The sequence below is a fragment of the Sinohyriopsis cumingii genome, chromosome 6, assembly GCF_028554795.1.
Source record: "Sinohyriopsis cumingii isolate HCF-2022 chromosome 6, ASM2855479v2, whole genome shotgun sequence".
Classification (NCBI taxonomy): domain Eukaryota; kingdom Metazoa; phylum Mollusca; class Bivalvia; order Unionida; family Unionidae; genus Sinohyriopsis; species Sinohyriopsis cumingii.
In genome coordinates this window covers 89,192,440-89,205,969 of record NC_142966.1, presented here as the reverse complement: position 1 = coordinate 89,205,969, position 13,530 = coordinate 89,192,440, and the positions used below count along the sequence as shown (strand labels likewise).

At 36.6% G+C, this 13,530-nt stretch overlaps 2 protein-coding genes across 6 annotated transcripts in view; one reads left to right on the top strand and one right to left on the bottom strand.

The window, feature by feature from the left end:
• The window catches only part of LOC149797405 (uncharacterized), a 108,440-nt gene that overhangs the window by 29,825 nt on the left and 65,085 nt on the right, over positions 1-13,530 (bottom strand). For all 4 annotated transcript variants that reach the window (XM_089962188.1, XM_089962189.1, XM_089962192.1 and 1 more), the window contains 2 exons: positions 7,135-7,343; positions 5,362-5,469 (listed from right to left, as the gene is read on the bottom strand). In XM_089962188.1, the coding sequence (XP_089818314.1) occupies positions 5,362-5,469; positions 7,135-7,343 (317 nt within the window). The remainder of the gene's footprint in view (positions 1-5,361; positions 5,470-7,134; positions 7,344-13,530) is intronic.
• LOC149797407 (uncharacterized) overlaps positions 1-13,530 on the top strand; it is a 130,255-nt gene that overhangs the window by 101,021 nt on the left and 15,704 nt on the right. The window contains exon 3 of one of the 2 annotated variants that reach the window (XR_016421814.1): positions 6,927-6,996. The exons of the other annotated variant lie outside the window; for it this stretch is intronic. The gene's annotated coding sequence lies outside the window, so the exon portion shown is untranslated. The remainder of the gene's footprint in view (positions 1-6,926; positions 6,997-13,530) is intronic. 2 annotated transcript variants of the gene reach the window in all.

The following is a 13,530-nucleotide window of genomic DNA, read 5'->3' as shown; positions in this document are numbered from 1 at the left end:
ATTTTCTGCATTACAAGATTGCTCACCAGGTAATGAAGCTTCAAACAGCATTTTTATTTTATTTATGAAGCTAAGGTGACAATTGTAATAGAGTTGACTAATTCAATCATATTGCTACTTGTAAAATGCCAGTATAAAATCCCACAGCTAAATAATGCCATCCATCCTGTCCAATTAGGTTCATTCTGCTTAAATTTCATATCGCACCAAATCTGTTAAAAGAATGATCTCTGCAGGATTAAAAGTGCAGTAATCGAAATTATTTAATGGTTTTTATGTCAATACAAAAGTGGTGTCATCTCAATGTAATTCTTTTCCTGTTAAATACGTTTGATACATGTTTATTTATGCACGGGTAGGGAGAATTAAGCTGAATCGCAGGTGAATGATAAGGATACGTTACTGATTAGTCTTGAAACCAGGCATCAATTAATTCATCCATTTTTTCTAATGGTGACAAAACTATAATGTTTGACCTATTGATCATTATTTAGATTTTGAAAACGAACTTTAATTACTGGTGTTTTTATTTCTTCACATTCATACGCACTGCTTTGTTGATTTCTGTCTGTAATCTTGTCATCTTTTCGACTGTTTCATTGATGTTACCCACTGGTACTTTCTATTTTTTGATCCATTTCTTCCACCAGTTTTATCTGTTGTATTTTGAATATTTTACAACTAACTGCTCGTCGCATTCATGCATTCTGCATTATGGTATATCCGGTGTACTTTGAGATACGTTTGTACCATTTAGTTATGTAGTCTTACCTCTTAAAAGAAAGTTTTGAAAAACATGCATCTTAAAACGTCTGTGAAAAAGTACTCAAATTTCCTTCATCCGTTTGGAGGAAAAACTCTTCCCGTACCATCAGATAGTGGTTAATATTGTGGTCATTCATTGTAACAGTAGGATTTAGAGATGTGTTAAAATTATTCATATTTCACAGAGACGCCTTATATTCTTTTATTTGGTTCTTGAATTAGTATGCCATGTACCTGGAATCAGTTTCATATTTTTAATGTTATCTGAGCTGATATAATGTCATTGTTTTCCCAGCTAAAACAGTATATACATTGCAGTTGCCTCATCACGTTGTATATGTGTGTAGTTTGTTAATTACCGGAGATTCTTCAGATGCACTTTCTTTTCATCCCCTGCTTTTGTGATCAAAACAATTTTATACGCATGCTTTAGCTGAAACAAGCTTTCTATACGAACCACAACTAACATATTCTAGAAACGTGATTTTTAGTCGCTCTGATGGAGGTGACATTTACTTCATGGGATAATATTTTAGCTGGTCCCCGACCGTCAAAAGGTTCAAGTATTTTTGTTGCTATTATTGATGACCTAATTGTTTTTAACTATCCATCTGTTTCGTTCTTATAATCTTTTCAACTTTGCATATATCATCTCATCTACTGTACGAAGATATCGTTTGCTCTTAAATCATGCGTTTTATATCCTCTCCCTTCCGATTGTACAATTTTGAAACCATTAGAGTGCCTACAATTACCTGCCTTATTTTAAATATTTCATTGGTAAAATTAAATAATTTAATTCTCTAAAGTACATAATGAAACTCTCAGAGGAGTTTTCAGTATTATGAAATAAATACAATATAAGCCAAACAATGTTCTTATCGTATGTCGAACAGAATTGAGTGTTCCGAATTAATTCCATGTCCTCAAATCTGCTGATGTGCCAACAGTCTTCTTGCATCATAATGACATTGTCCAACAGTCATCTGAAAAACGTCACAATAATCCAAGAAGAATATTGTAGTCCAAACAATAATACGAGCACTTTGTTAATCTAATGAATAATTACAACAAATGGTTCCTCTAAAATGATATATAAACACAACACTGAGCACTTTTGCTGACTGATATTAAAACAGGAACATGGAAAATAGGAACACAGGAATTAATTAATTTATCAAATCTCGTGGTTTTATGCACCCTAACGGCTCTACATCGCAATATTTTCCTACTCAGTATATATATATATATATATATATATATATATATATATATATATATATATATATATATATATATATATATATATATATATCTCGCAATGTCTCCTACGTGATACATTTTACAATACCCAACGTTACAACAGAGCCCATCGGACTAAATCCTTCAGTGGGAAATCGCCACAAACCTGCTCACATGCTCATTTTTAGAATTTATTTTAAAACTTGTTAACACCTATGTATAGATCATATGCAATCTACATCATCATCATCATCAGTCTCATGACCTAGTGTGGTCGTTGAGGCACTGTGCTGCTGAACATCTGACCAGTTCCCTCCACTTGTCTCGATCATGTGCCAATGCCTGTGTCTCCGCAAAACTTTTCCTGGTCCATTCTGTGATGTTGTCAGTCCACTTTTTTCTCTGTCTACCTCTCCTTCTGCCACCCTGGACGCTGCCCTGCAGGACTGTTGTGGATAGACTGTTGGCTCTAATGACATGGCCATACCATTTCAGCTTTCTCTTTTTGGCGGTGGTGAGGAGGTCCTCATATTGGCCTACTTCACCCCTGATGGTGTTACGCACTTCTTCATTTGTGCTGTGGTCCATGTAAGAGATGCCAAGGTTGGTTCTGTAGCATCTCATTTCAAGTGACTGGATTCTACGTTGTAATTCTGCTGTCAGGGTCCATGCCTCACATGAGTACAAAAAGACTGAGATGACTAGAACTCGCAATAGTCTGATTTTAGTTTTCAGACAGATATTCTTGTCTCTCCAGATGGGTCTTAGCTTTGACATAGCTGCCATTGTTTGTGCTGCTCTTGACAAAATTTCTGCTCTTGATCCCTCTTCAGTAATTATGGAACCAAGATATTTGAACTGGCTCACTGTTTCCAGTTCATGTCCTCTGACTTTAATCTTGGCTGAGATTTGTTTGCCACTATTTGTCATCAGTTTTGTCTTCTCAGCGCTTATCTCTATGTCAAATCTGGAAGATGTTTCTTCCAGGTTCTTCACTAAGGTGGCTAGCTCGTCTTCACTGCCTGCCAGCCCATCAATGTCATCTGCAATGCGGAGGTTGGTGATGTTGCGCCCTCCAATGCTGACTGTCCCACAGTGGTGTTCCAGGGCATCGCTCATGATGCGCTCTAAGTATCAGTTTAATCAGCCATGCTAGTAAGGTAATGTTGAAGATCATCTTGAACAGACTGAAACCACAAGCAGAAGAAATAATCGCTGAAGAACAGGCCGGGTTCCGGAGTGGAAGAAGCACAACAAAACAAATATTCAATCTCAGGGTTCTGTGCGAAAAGTACTCGCAACACCAACAACACCAACAAGACATCTATCATGTGTTCATAGATTTCAAAAAGGCCTTTGACAGAGTGTGGCATGAGGCATTGTGGGCCACAATGAAGAAGTATAACATGGGTCAAAAGTTAACCAATACCATCAAGCAGCTGTACGCCAAGGCTACCAGTGCAGTAATTGCCCAAGGTGCTGTGGGGCGACTGGTTCCAGACAACAGTGGGAGTGCGTCAAGGCTGTCTCCTGTCACCCACGCTTTTCAACATCTACTTAGAGCAATCTACATACATACGCCAAAAGTAAAAGATATTACGTAGATATACATAATGTATATTGTATTGTTTGTTAGTTTTTCAGCCATCATTATATGCTATGTATAATTATATTTTGCCCGTGGAATCATAGTGATTTCAGACAACGACATTTTTGCATTACGTTCAATATTGGAACTGTTTTGGAATACCACTATAATTTAGTTGGAACTTCATACATTTGGGCTTGTATTAAAACTTGTATGACTACTAGGGATTAATTAGCAATGCGGTAAGTTCTTTATAAATGTTCAATTTTGTATTCCTTAGAAATATATTATTTGTTGAATTTCAAAATACTTGTTTGGTTTTAGCTCTTTTATTTTCACAGCTTAAGACCATATACTCATAATAATACATTTGTGTTTCAATTGTATGACTGAACGTTAATGATGTCTGTCAGTGGTCGTTCTAATGAATTAAATATAACCTTCTATATGATAGTCAGTTTTTCGCTTGCTTGTACAGTATGTAAGCAGATTATCTGTCATCCTTTCTTTCAATTCTATTTATATCATTTTCATTTTGTCCTTTTGTAATAGGCTGTCACCATTAATTTATATTTGCGTATGCAACCAGGCTTTGATGATCATAGGAAATATATCTTAAATACGGGTTTTTCTTCCGTCATTTAAAACTATATAAAATAAACTGAGAATAAAATGTCTTCAGGTGTATCAACTAGCAAACATTATAATTACCAAAACAGGCACGTTATCTTCAGGAATTTGCAACGTTTCTACAATCTTTTTAAACGTATGCATAGTTACAGATTTATGTCAGACCTGGCCATTCCTATTGTTAACTCTTCTTCGGCTGTATTTTAACCGAGCTACAATGGTTGCTTTTAATCAAACTTGTTTTCTATGTCAGGTGTGTCAATATCTGCAAGTTTTGCTGCAAACCTAGTCGAAAAAAAGACAAATGTATGTATTAACACACATCAAATACATAACCTATTCCTTCCTGATATTGATTCATTTTAACTGCGACAAAGCTTGTTCTTCTAGGACAACTGCTTTTGTAGTTTTTCTTCTTTGTGATCACTGTCTTAAATAAATAAATCAACACATCAGCTCTCTGTGTCGACTAGTTTGTTTAGATTGATTGGTTAACATCGAGATAGCATTTCTCTATGTTTTCTGATGTGTTGATATCATTCTTTCTATCTTTTTGTGGTGTTTTCTGCACTTTCTGACTCATATTTTTGCTCCGTTTTGATCATATATTTGGGTAATATCCATAGTTAATTGCTCTGTTTCATAAACACTTATCTGTGTCCTTATATACTTATTCTAGTACGTAAACAAATGCATTTCATCATTACCAATCAAGCACATTTTCTAAAGGACCAGTCTTTACAAGGTTGATATTTTGTATCTGGATTCTCCACTGTTTTGTTTGCTGATGTCGTTATATCACGAGCATAACATTTTAATCATCTCCATGTATTCATTTAAAAATTTCACTAATAAGATAAAAGTGTTGAGTCAGTAAATAAAAAAGGTGAAAAGTGAAAAATCCTGAAATTTCTCAATGTATTTCAGTATACATATATATATATATATATATATATATATATATATATATATATATATATATATATATATATATATATATATATATATATATATATATATAGTTGAAGTTTACAAAACTTGTTTTTTTTCAGCTCTTTTATTTTCTATTTATAATGGGCAAAAGTCTCTATTTATTTTCTATATACTGGATATTAAAAAAATAACCTTAAACATACCAGATCTGTTATACAGGTGTTTTCATGCATCATTTCCGCTACAAAAAGGACACCAAGGGGACCTACGTCATTTCCGGAAACGTCCAATGTTCTAACGTGGCGGTCTCTCTGTAAAAATAATGCGGAAAAAGTTGAATACTGAAAACTGAATTTGATTTAACAACACAAACTTGATTACATTGGTTTTTGTATCGCTTCCTTCGAAACTAAAGTTCTATTTTGCGAATCTTTGTCATCGTCATTTATATTCAATGCGTTTGCTATTCTTATTCGTTGCGTCGAATTTTGAATCTAGTACAACAGAGTAATTTGAATGTTCCAAGTATTCTCAACAATTGTTCTTTTTTTTAATCAAGATCACCAATAATGTACGAGTTCATAGGACATCACGAGCAGCCATCTTATTTGCAACCTGGTTCCAAAGTGTTTTCACTAAATGTTTTTATATAGACATCTCAAATCATATTTTCCATAGTGATATGAAAAGGTATAAATATTGTCTAAGTCTTTATCGTAACATGCTCGATTCGGTGAAGAAGTGAAATAAATGGGTACCAGGCCAAAATTTCAGGGGAAAAAATGGAGAGAATTTACACATTTTCTTCAAAGATAAGACAATGCTATTTAAGAAATAATTTACTGTATCGATACTGTATTTTAAGTTTTGATATCATGAACGTGTTCGGTAATCCAGATCAAACATTAAGGGATATATAACAACATTAAAAATTCCAATAAGTAAACTTAAGAGATTGACTAAATGTTGATTTAGATTATACCTTCCATGGCTCAATTCTTGCCCGACTGACGTCCATTCAATATAGCGTATTGGCTTTGACAGTGAAATGAACTGGTTTGGTTCCAACATTGATAATGAAGACTGTCACAAGACTGAAATGACCTATGGTCTAGTTCCATGATTAGTTGTCAAATATTTCCAAGCAAATTTAAAAACATACAAAAAACCATGTTAAACGGTGAAATAAAGGGCGAGAAACTATTTCGTCCACTTCAGTTTGTGATGTTTTGACCTTGACAAAAATAATCAGCATACGTGATGACGGTTTTGTCGACTTTTCAGATTTTTCGTACTCAAAGGCAATGAGTACCTTTATCTTCTTTCTAGATATCACTAATAATAACCTAGAAATCGACATAATGTATTCTTTTAGATAATCCTCAGAGATTCTGCTTAAGCATTTGTTTGACATTTGAAACTTAACACACAAGTTTAAAACCAAAGTAAAAAGAATACACCATCATTCATGAACCCTCCATCCGTGAAGTTTTAATCGTTCGTCGATACCATACAATGTTTAAATAAATCACAGTTTATAACTCTGCCACTGAATAAAAGTTAAGGCAACGTCCGCACCTGGCTTAGATGGCAGAAATCAGTATTGCCAAGACTTAATAATGCACAGCACAGTAGCATAACCCGATTCTTAATTTTACTGTTTCCCGATTTAAAATAAAATCTGAGTGGTCACACTTGTTCCTGTTTGATATTCTTGTCTAAATAGTATTCAGAGAGTCTGTATTATCAGCTATTTTAAATTTCGCAGATTTGATCCTGCCGCGAACATGGCGATAACACAATGCAAGCAATTTCCACGCGAGAAAAGTAAGCGCATGGTATGTATACGTCTTCTGCCGCTTTAAAATTATAAACTGTTTATATCAACGAAATATCAATATAAAGTTCATTATTAACATGTAACCAATCATACTTTTATGTAAAGAACAAAATGAAGATGAGAAGAAGATACAAACTGCGATTGACACTGCAATGGGCTTTATTGTAGTTCGACTGAGTCCACAACTTTTCATTCTGACGACACTGCTGGGTGTGGATACTTGTTTGAGGTACGCTTGTGAAGGTGTGATCCCCAACATAGAGCAGGCCAGAAGATAAACATCATCTGTTTTACGTGCTCTTTTCTTAAGACGGGGAGTGTTTTTGACGTCGACTAGTTTTATAGCTGGAATAATAAAAAATAAATAGCAACAATTAATGGAAGATGAAGACTACTGATACTTAGAAGTCCGTTGACAGACATCATAAAACGTGAAGAGATGATGTGTGTAATGAGAACAGAGTTCGTTCAGAGAGCAAAGAAACTGCTAGGCTGAAACTGAGTGTAGGCTACACTGATGAGGCTACCGAAACAAACTTCCAACCAAAACGTACAATCAAAAGAGAATATGTGAAGAGACTTGAGAAGACTTTTGAGACACACCGGAAAGCACGTGAAATAAAGCAGTACGTCGATATGGCGAGTTTGGTATGGGTCATAAAATAGCACTACGTGAAATTAACTATCGAATGACACTATATCCTCAAACGGGAAATTTATATAGGAATGGTACTATGGCCTCAAATGGGCTTATAGCCTCTAAATTGGCTGTACCTAATTAGACGGGAACTTAGCAACAGTGTTCGAGTTGACTTTATTAATCGCTACTCTAGGTAAGTATGGGAAAGGCTATGTAAAATGTTTATAAGGACAAAGGGGTTTATTGGGACAAACAAAACGTAGACATACACAAATAGTTATACAACACAATGACAAAAACATTTCTCGGCATTAGTGAAAGAGTGTCTTTTTTAGGTAAGTGAATGACCCTGAAAAGTGACGTTAGGGGTTCCTTTGTTGTGTGAAACTTGTATGGAGATACCCTGGTATATATTTAAACCTTAAATTTTGGGAAAATCCTATGAAAAATCCTGAAATTTGGGTAAAACCTCGACTCACAGAAATTTCCTTTGGAGAATCATAATATCTATTTATAGCTTCATCTTGCAGAAAAGTCCTATGGAAAAACCTAGCATATATTTATAGCCTCGACTTGTAGAAATGTCCTATGGAAAAATCCTAGTATATAATGTTAGTCTCAAAACACTAACCTTATATTTAGGGATTCCGTTGCGATTAGTATTTTTTTCATTTCCAAATTTACAATCGAAATGAAGCGATCTCACGATTTCATTGACAGAGAAGACAAAGGTAAGAGGTAGCAACGCGACATATCCCATGATGCAGCGAAACAAATGCATGCTAACTCATGAGATTGGGCTCTACTTGTGGACAACTCATACGCACCAACAGCCCCAGAGCACACGTTTGTCGAGGAAAGAAACGTAGTAATATTTGTAATCAAATCGTGGATTTGGAACATGACTGCTAAATCCAAATATACAAATCTAAACAGGAGAAGGGTGAAATGAAGAAAGGGATTTTTATCTTTTCTTTTTTCGAATGCATGCAAGACACGGGCATTGACATTCCTAATTTCTGCGTGAATCATCGAACGTACGAGATGTACATTGAAGATACCTATCATTTTCATAGTCCCCACTGTAGCAAGATTCCCGGAAAACGCGAAAAAACAATTGAGGACCAAACACGCTTCTCAATATCGCCCAATGGGTCTTAGACCCAATCAACGGCACGTGGAGCAAAGAGGACTTTGAACGCTACAGTGACTGCAATCGGTTAGGCAAGGTGATGTCTCACAATTTCTCGGGATACGGTCCACACATTCTTTTGAAATACTATACATAACATGGTACGAATACCCCCACGTCACCATTAATGGAGCCAAAATCATCTACATGAAAGTGGGACAAGAACAGTTTAAAGAGTCATTGATATATTTGGCATACGTTTGAGTCGAATGCCGAAAAAGTTTGGAATGATAGAAATAGCCAAACGACATTTTCCACACTTTTTCAGTCCCGAAGCCAATCAGCACGCACACCTACCACATTTGCCTAATAAATACTATTACGACTCTGACAAAGTGCGCCTCCGATAAACGAGAAGCTATCTACGCATGCTACCGCTCTCACGCTTCTGACCCCTTTGATCTGCAGGAAGAAATGTGTTATGTATATCAGTATTTATTTGGTAACTCCTGGTGCATGGTTTTATTTAATTTTCGTAATTTTTTTCCCAAGTTGTAAACTGTATTGACTATCTTTTGTTACAACTTTGTATACGTGACTTGGCTCTGTTAAGAGCGCAAATTCCATAGGATCTATAAAGAAATGTTTACGCATGTGTTGACAATTATTAATAATAATCTTCATAATAGGACTTAAAATTGCGCCTATGGAGTACATTTCTCAGTGACTGATGGGATTTCGACGTTTCTAGGATAATTCAGTAACATCACATTGGTTGCATAAAGTCAAGAAATAGGTCCATTTCGACGCAAAATGAGTGATGTATGCTGTCACGTGAAGTCTATTTCTAGATACAGTCGCAATATAGAATTTATAGAAGGAGAAAACTAAGAAATCAGATTTTTGGAGTCATTCGGGCTTACTGTGTTCCTGTTGCAAGTCTGCAGTTGTGTTTTATGTTGTACTTAGATATTATTTGAGAGGAAAATAATGTTTCGACTATTCAGTGGGTATAGAAAGTGCTCATTCTTTGGACTTTAATATTATTCAGGAATTGTTATAAATTATTCGAAGGAATTCTGTACAACGCCATCTTGACTCCGATAGGCATTATCGAGGGCTATATCGATACCTTCCTGAAACTGAAACAAGAAGCTAGTGGATATCCTTCATTGTGCCAGACTAAAAAAAAAACAAGTTATACTAAAAGAAAGTAACACCTTAGATCACGTCGAAAAAACTAAGAAACACGCTCGTTTGCCAGAGTCATGCTAAACTGACTGTTGGGGAAAATGGCACAACGACCGTTCTTATCCATGTTTGTATTTTGCTTCAAGTCGCACATTTTAACATTCAATAAACGTGTCCTGAGTAGTATGTAATCTCTTGTCTTGTCTATATTTTTTTCAAACTGCTGAACACGTTCGCTATGGCTAGATCTTCCATTTCTAGCTCTTCCTCTACTCTCATGGTCATTAATAACATGTTGATTTTTAGACCGAATGATTCATGCAAAACTGAATTTGCAAAACGTTTGATTGAGTACAAAAAACCATTTAATCGATCATCCAACCCAACGCATGTTTGGTATTACAAAGAGTGACGATCAGCTTAGAACCTCCATCAAGTCAAGGCCAATCCATCATCTTTGTAGAAGACATTCCTCGTAAAGACTGTGATCGTGTCTGACTCGAGTGAAGCACATATAGCCATCTTCGACATGTTAGGAGAAGACGAATAAGACATTAAACTTTGGTTTACATGCAAATGGCATCATTGTAATGCTAGTGTCATTTAAATTATTAAAACTTTGTTTCAACAAAGTAAATCCAATGGTACCATCAACCTCAATATGTTCATTACTTGGTTTTGTTTAAAAGTCCCAGATATAAATCTCAAGTACAAGTGTTAACCAAACAGTTAGGATATAATTGGCTGACGTATGCATTCAATGATGCCATTCAAATACCTCACGCCTATTTGCTCGTCGAACTAAACCCACAACACTCGATTTGCGATTTTGTTCCCATCTCTTTCACATCTGGTGCCAAGAAGAAGGGTCCGTCGTTTACAAATACGCGTCGGCTTAGAAACTATACAAACCTCCGACTCTTCTTGTCTGCCTCACAAATCGTCAACATGACTTCATATCAATATCATCTTCCAGGCAAATTAATTCATGACCTGTACGGCAGCAGTCGCGAAACAAATCTACAAGTGTCTACTCGTATGTTTGTAGCCAGTCTCAAAGAAGTCTTACTGTGGTTTAGAGTGACAGCGGGTCAGTTAATTCAAGTGATCATCCACATTCATCATCAAACTAAAAGCATTTTTTACAAACATAAATTTGCCTTGTCGAAAATGACAGGTCCCTGAATCAACACTCAAACAACGAATGAGATTGACAAATAGATAAAGTGATTCTCTTGGAGATCACATCATTCCCTTTTAAATGAAATCCAAATGTTACAGCAGCAACCACCACAACAAAAATAAGACTCTGTAGAAAGACGTTCCAAGAAGAAAAATAGTGGTAAGCCCACATCCCCAGAACAAGAAACGTCACAGGCAAATGAAAAGCCCCATGAAGACAGCTCCTACCGGAAAGAGGGCAGTGTTCTCCGAACGCAACCTTACTTTCCCAAACCACAGCCCTCAGTGACAGTGTCTGTAGCAGCTTCTTCCACATCGCTGTTGTTCGTGCTGCCATCCAAAACAAATTTGACATGCATCATACCCAAATTGCTGACAAAATGGAAACCTTTTTCAAAAAAGCAACTTCTCCTCTAGCAACGACAGTATCCTCTTCTTTATTCACTGCGGCAGAAGCTACCTCCCCCAAAAAGAGTTTACAGGAAATCGGGAGTGTTACAGAATTTACTGGATTTATCCATGCAAGGACTGTCATGACGTATTCCGTTACAAACCTTCCAACATCGAGTGATTCCCATCATCAAAATGATACAATGTACCGACAACCGGTGGAGATTTTCTGGTCCCGAAAGACAAAAGATGTCACCCAAAAGAAGTGCACATCACCACCGCAACTCTCTTGCCAGAAACGGAAAGAGAAAAAGAAAAGGACTTCCTCCTTGCTTAGACAAATACGGGAAAATGTTACCAGTCCTGTGGAAATCCCTTCCACTCATCCGAAAACAAATTATCTCAACAGCCCCGAAATAAATCATCGATATTATGTGTGAATGTAGCTTGAATGTCTTGTAAAGAACACTATTTTTCTCCAAACACATTAAAGAACGCATAGAAAAGCCTTGGAACGTTCTTCGCCAAATAGTCACAAAAATGACAATCAGTCAAAAGATGTTGGTGCAACGCGGAGGATTTATTATGCCCTTTCTGATAAGACTCTTGCATAGAGGACTCGCTGGTGGGCTTGAGGCACCTGTTGAAAATGTTTTAGCGCTCCGAACTTAAGAGGAAGACGAATATAAAATGGACTCTTTTTAATCTGATCGAGATGTCACAATTACAACACGAATTGCAATCGTTGACGGATCGCACCGATTTGTCAGAAACAGAAAAATTACAACGGTACGGTACAGTTTTGCAACGTATTCAACTCTTTCAATAGACAGCTTTAGACGAAACAGCTAAACTGACTCTGAAAGACTTCAAAGTTATGAGGAAAAACAATCGCCACCACCACCACCACCATTGAGCATGACAGACACAGTCACATGGATGCTAGAAGAAGAAGACCTAAGAGAACTCATTCAAACACATACGGGTCCTATTCCTAGTAAGACTGGGGTATCCTTGTTGACCACTTCCCCCACTTCCTGAGTAGAAAAACTCAAAGCTTGGGTTAAAAAGATGAAGTCGAGCCCTTTTTCGACAGAGGTAATACAGAAGCGAACAAAGAAAGCACGAATAAAATGATCCACATGCCATTACCACCCTCGGAACCTACCCATGTGGCATGTCTGACACGACAAGCAATTTCTAAACCCTACGAAATCAAGAGTAGCATTAGTGAACAGTGGATGACTTATTGAAAAGAGGCCTGATGAAGAATCTTTCAGACATAATCAACTACAATTATCGCCATCCTGCGGGAGTTCAAAAATATTCGTGCTGACAAAACCCAGTTGAAAAGTATACATTTATCCCAGTTGCAACGATGGTTGCAAGAACAATCTACTTACATGTTGCACAATACTATTCGAGGAAACCTTTCCAGAAGTCAAACCAAAGTGGTGAGCATCTATCATCAGTGGCGAACCTATTTAGTCGATGCCTCTGATTTGGCCACCTACAATCGCGGCGACAAAAATGTTTGTTTTGTGTCATCGACATATTTTCCACATTTGCCGGGGTAGTTCCTTTTGCTTCCAAAACGAACACCAATGTAGCGCGAGCTTTAAACCTGGTGTTGAAACAAAGCGATCGTCACCCTCTCTGATGGTAAACAAAAAAGGCATAGAACCTAAACCAAACTTTCGAAAAAAGAATTTAAAAAACACGAGACATTCATTTTTTTCACCATCGAATCATCAGCTACTTTCTCCCTGAAACGTTGACTGCTAACGATTGAAGATTGGGTACGTATTGGAAAAACCAAATGCAGTTTTGACAAAGGTATTTACCGACTTGTTTCGTGATACTGGACAATTGCGCGGCCGCCATCCACTCGTTTTTAATTTAAAAGACATGAACAGTGAAGTGCTAAAAGTAACTTTCTGCTTGGCCGAGTTACAACAAGATACCTAATAAAGAAGACGATGTGTATGACATCTAAT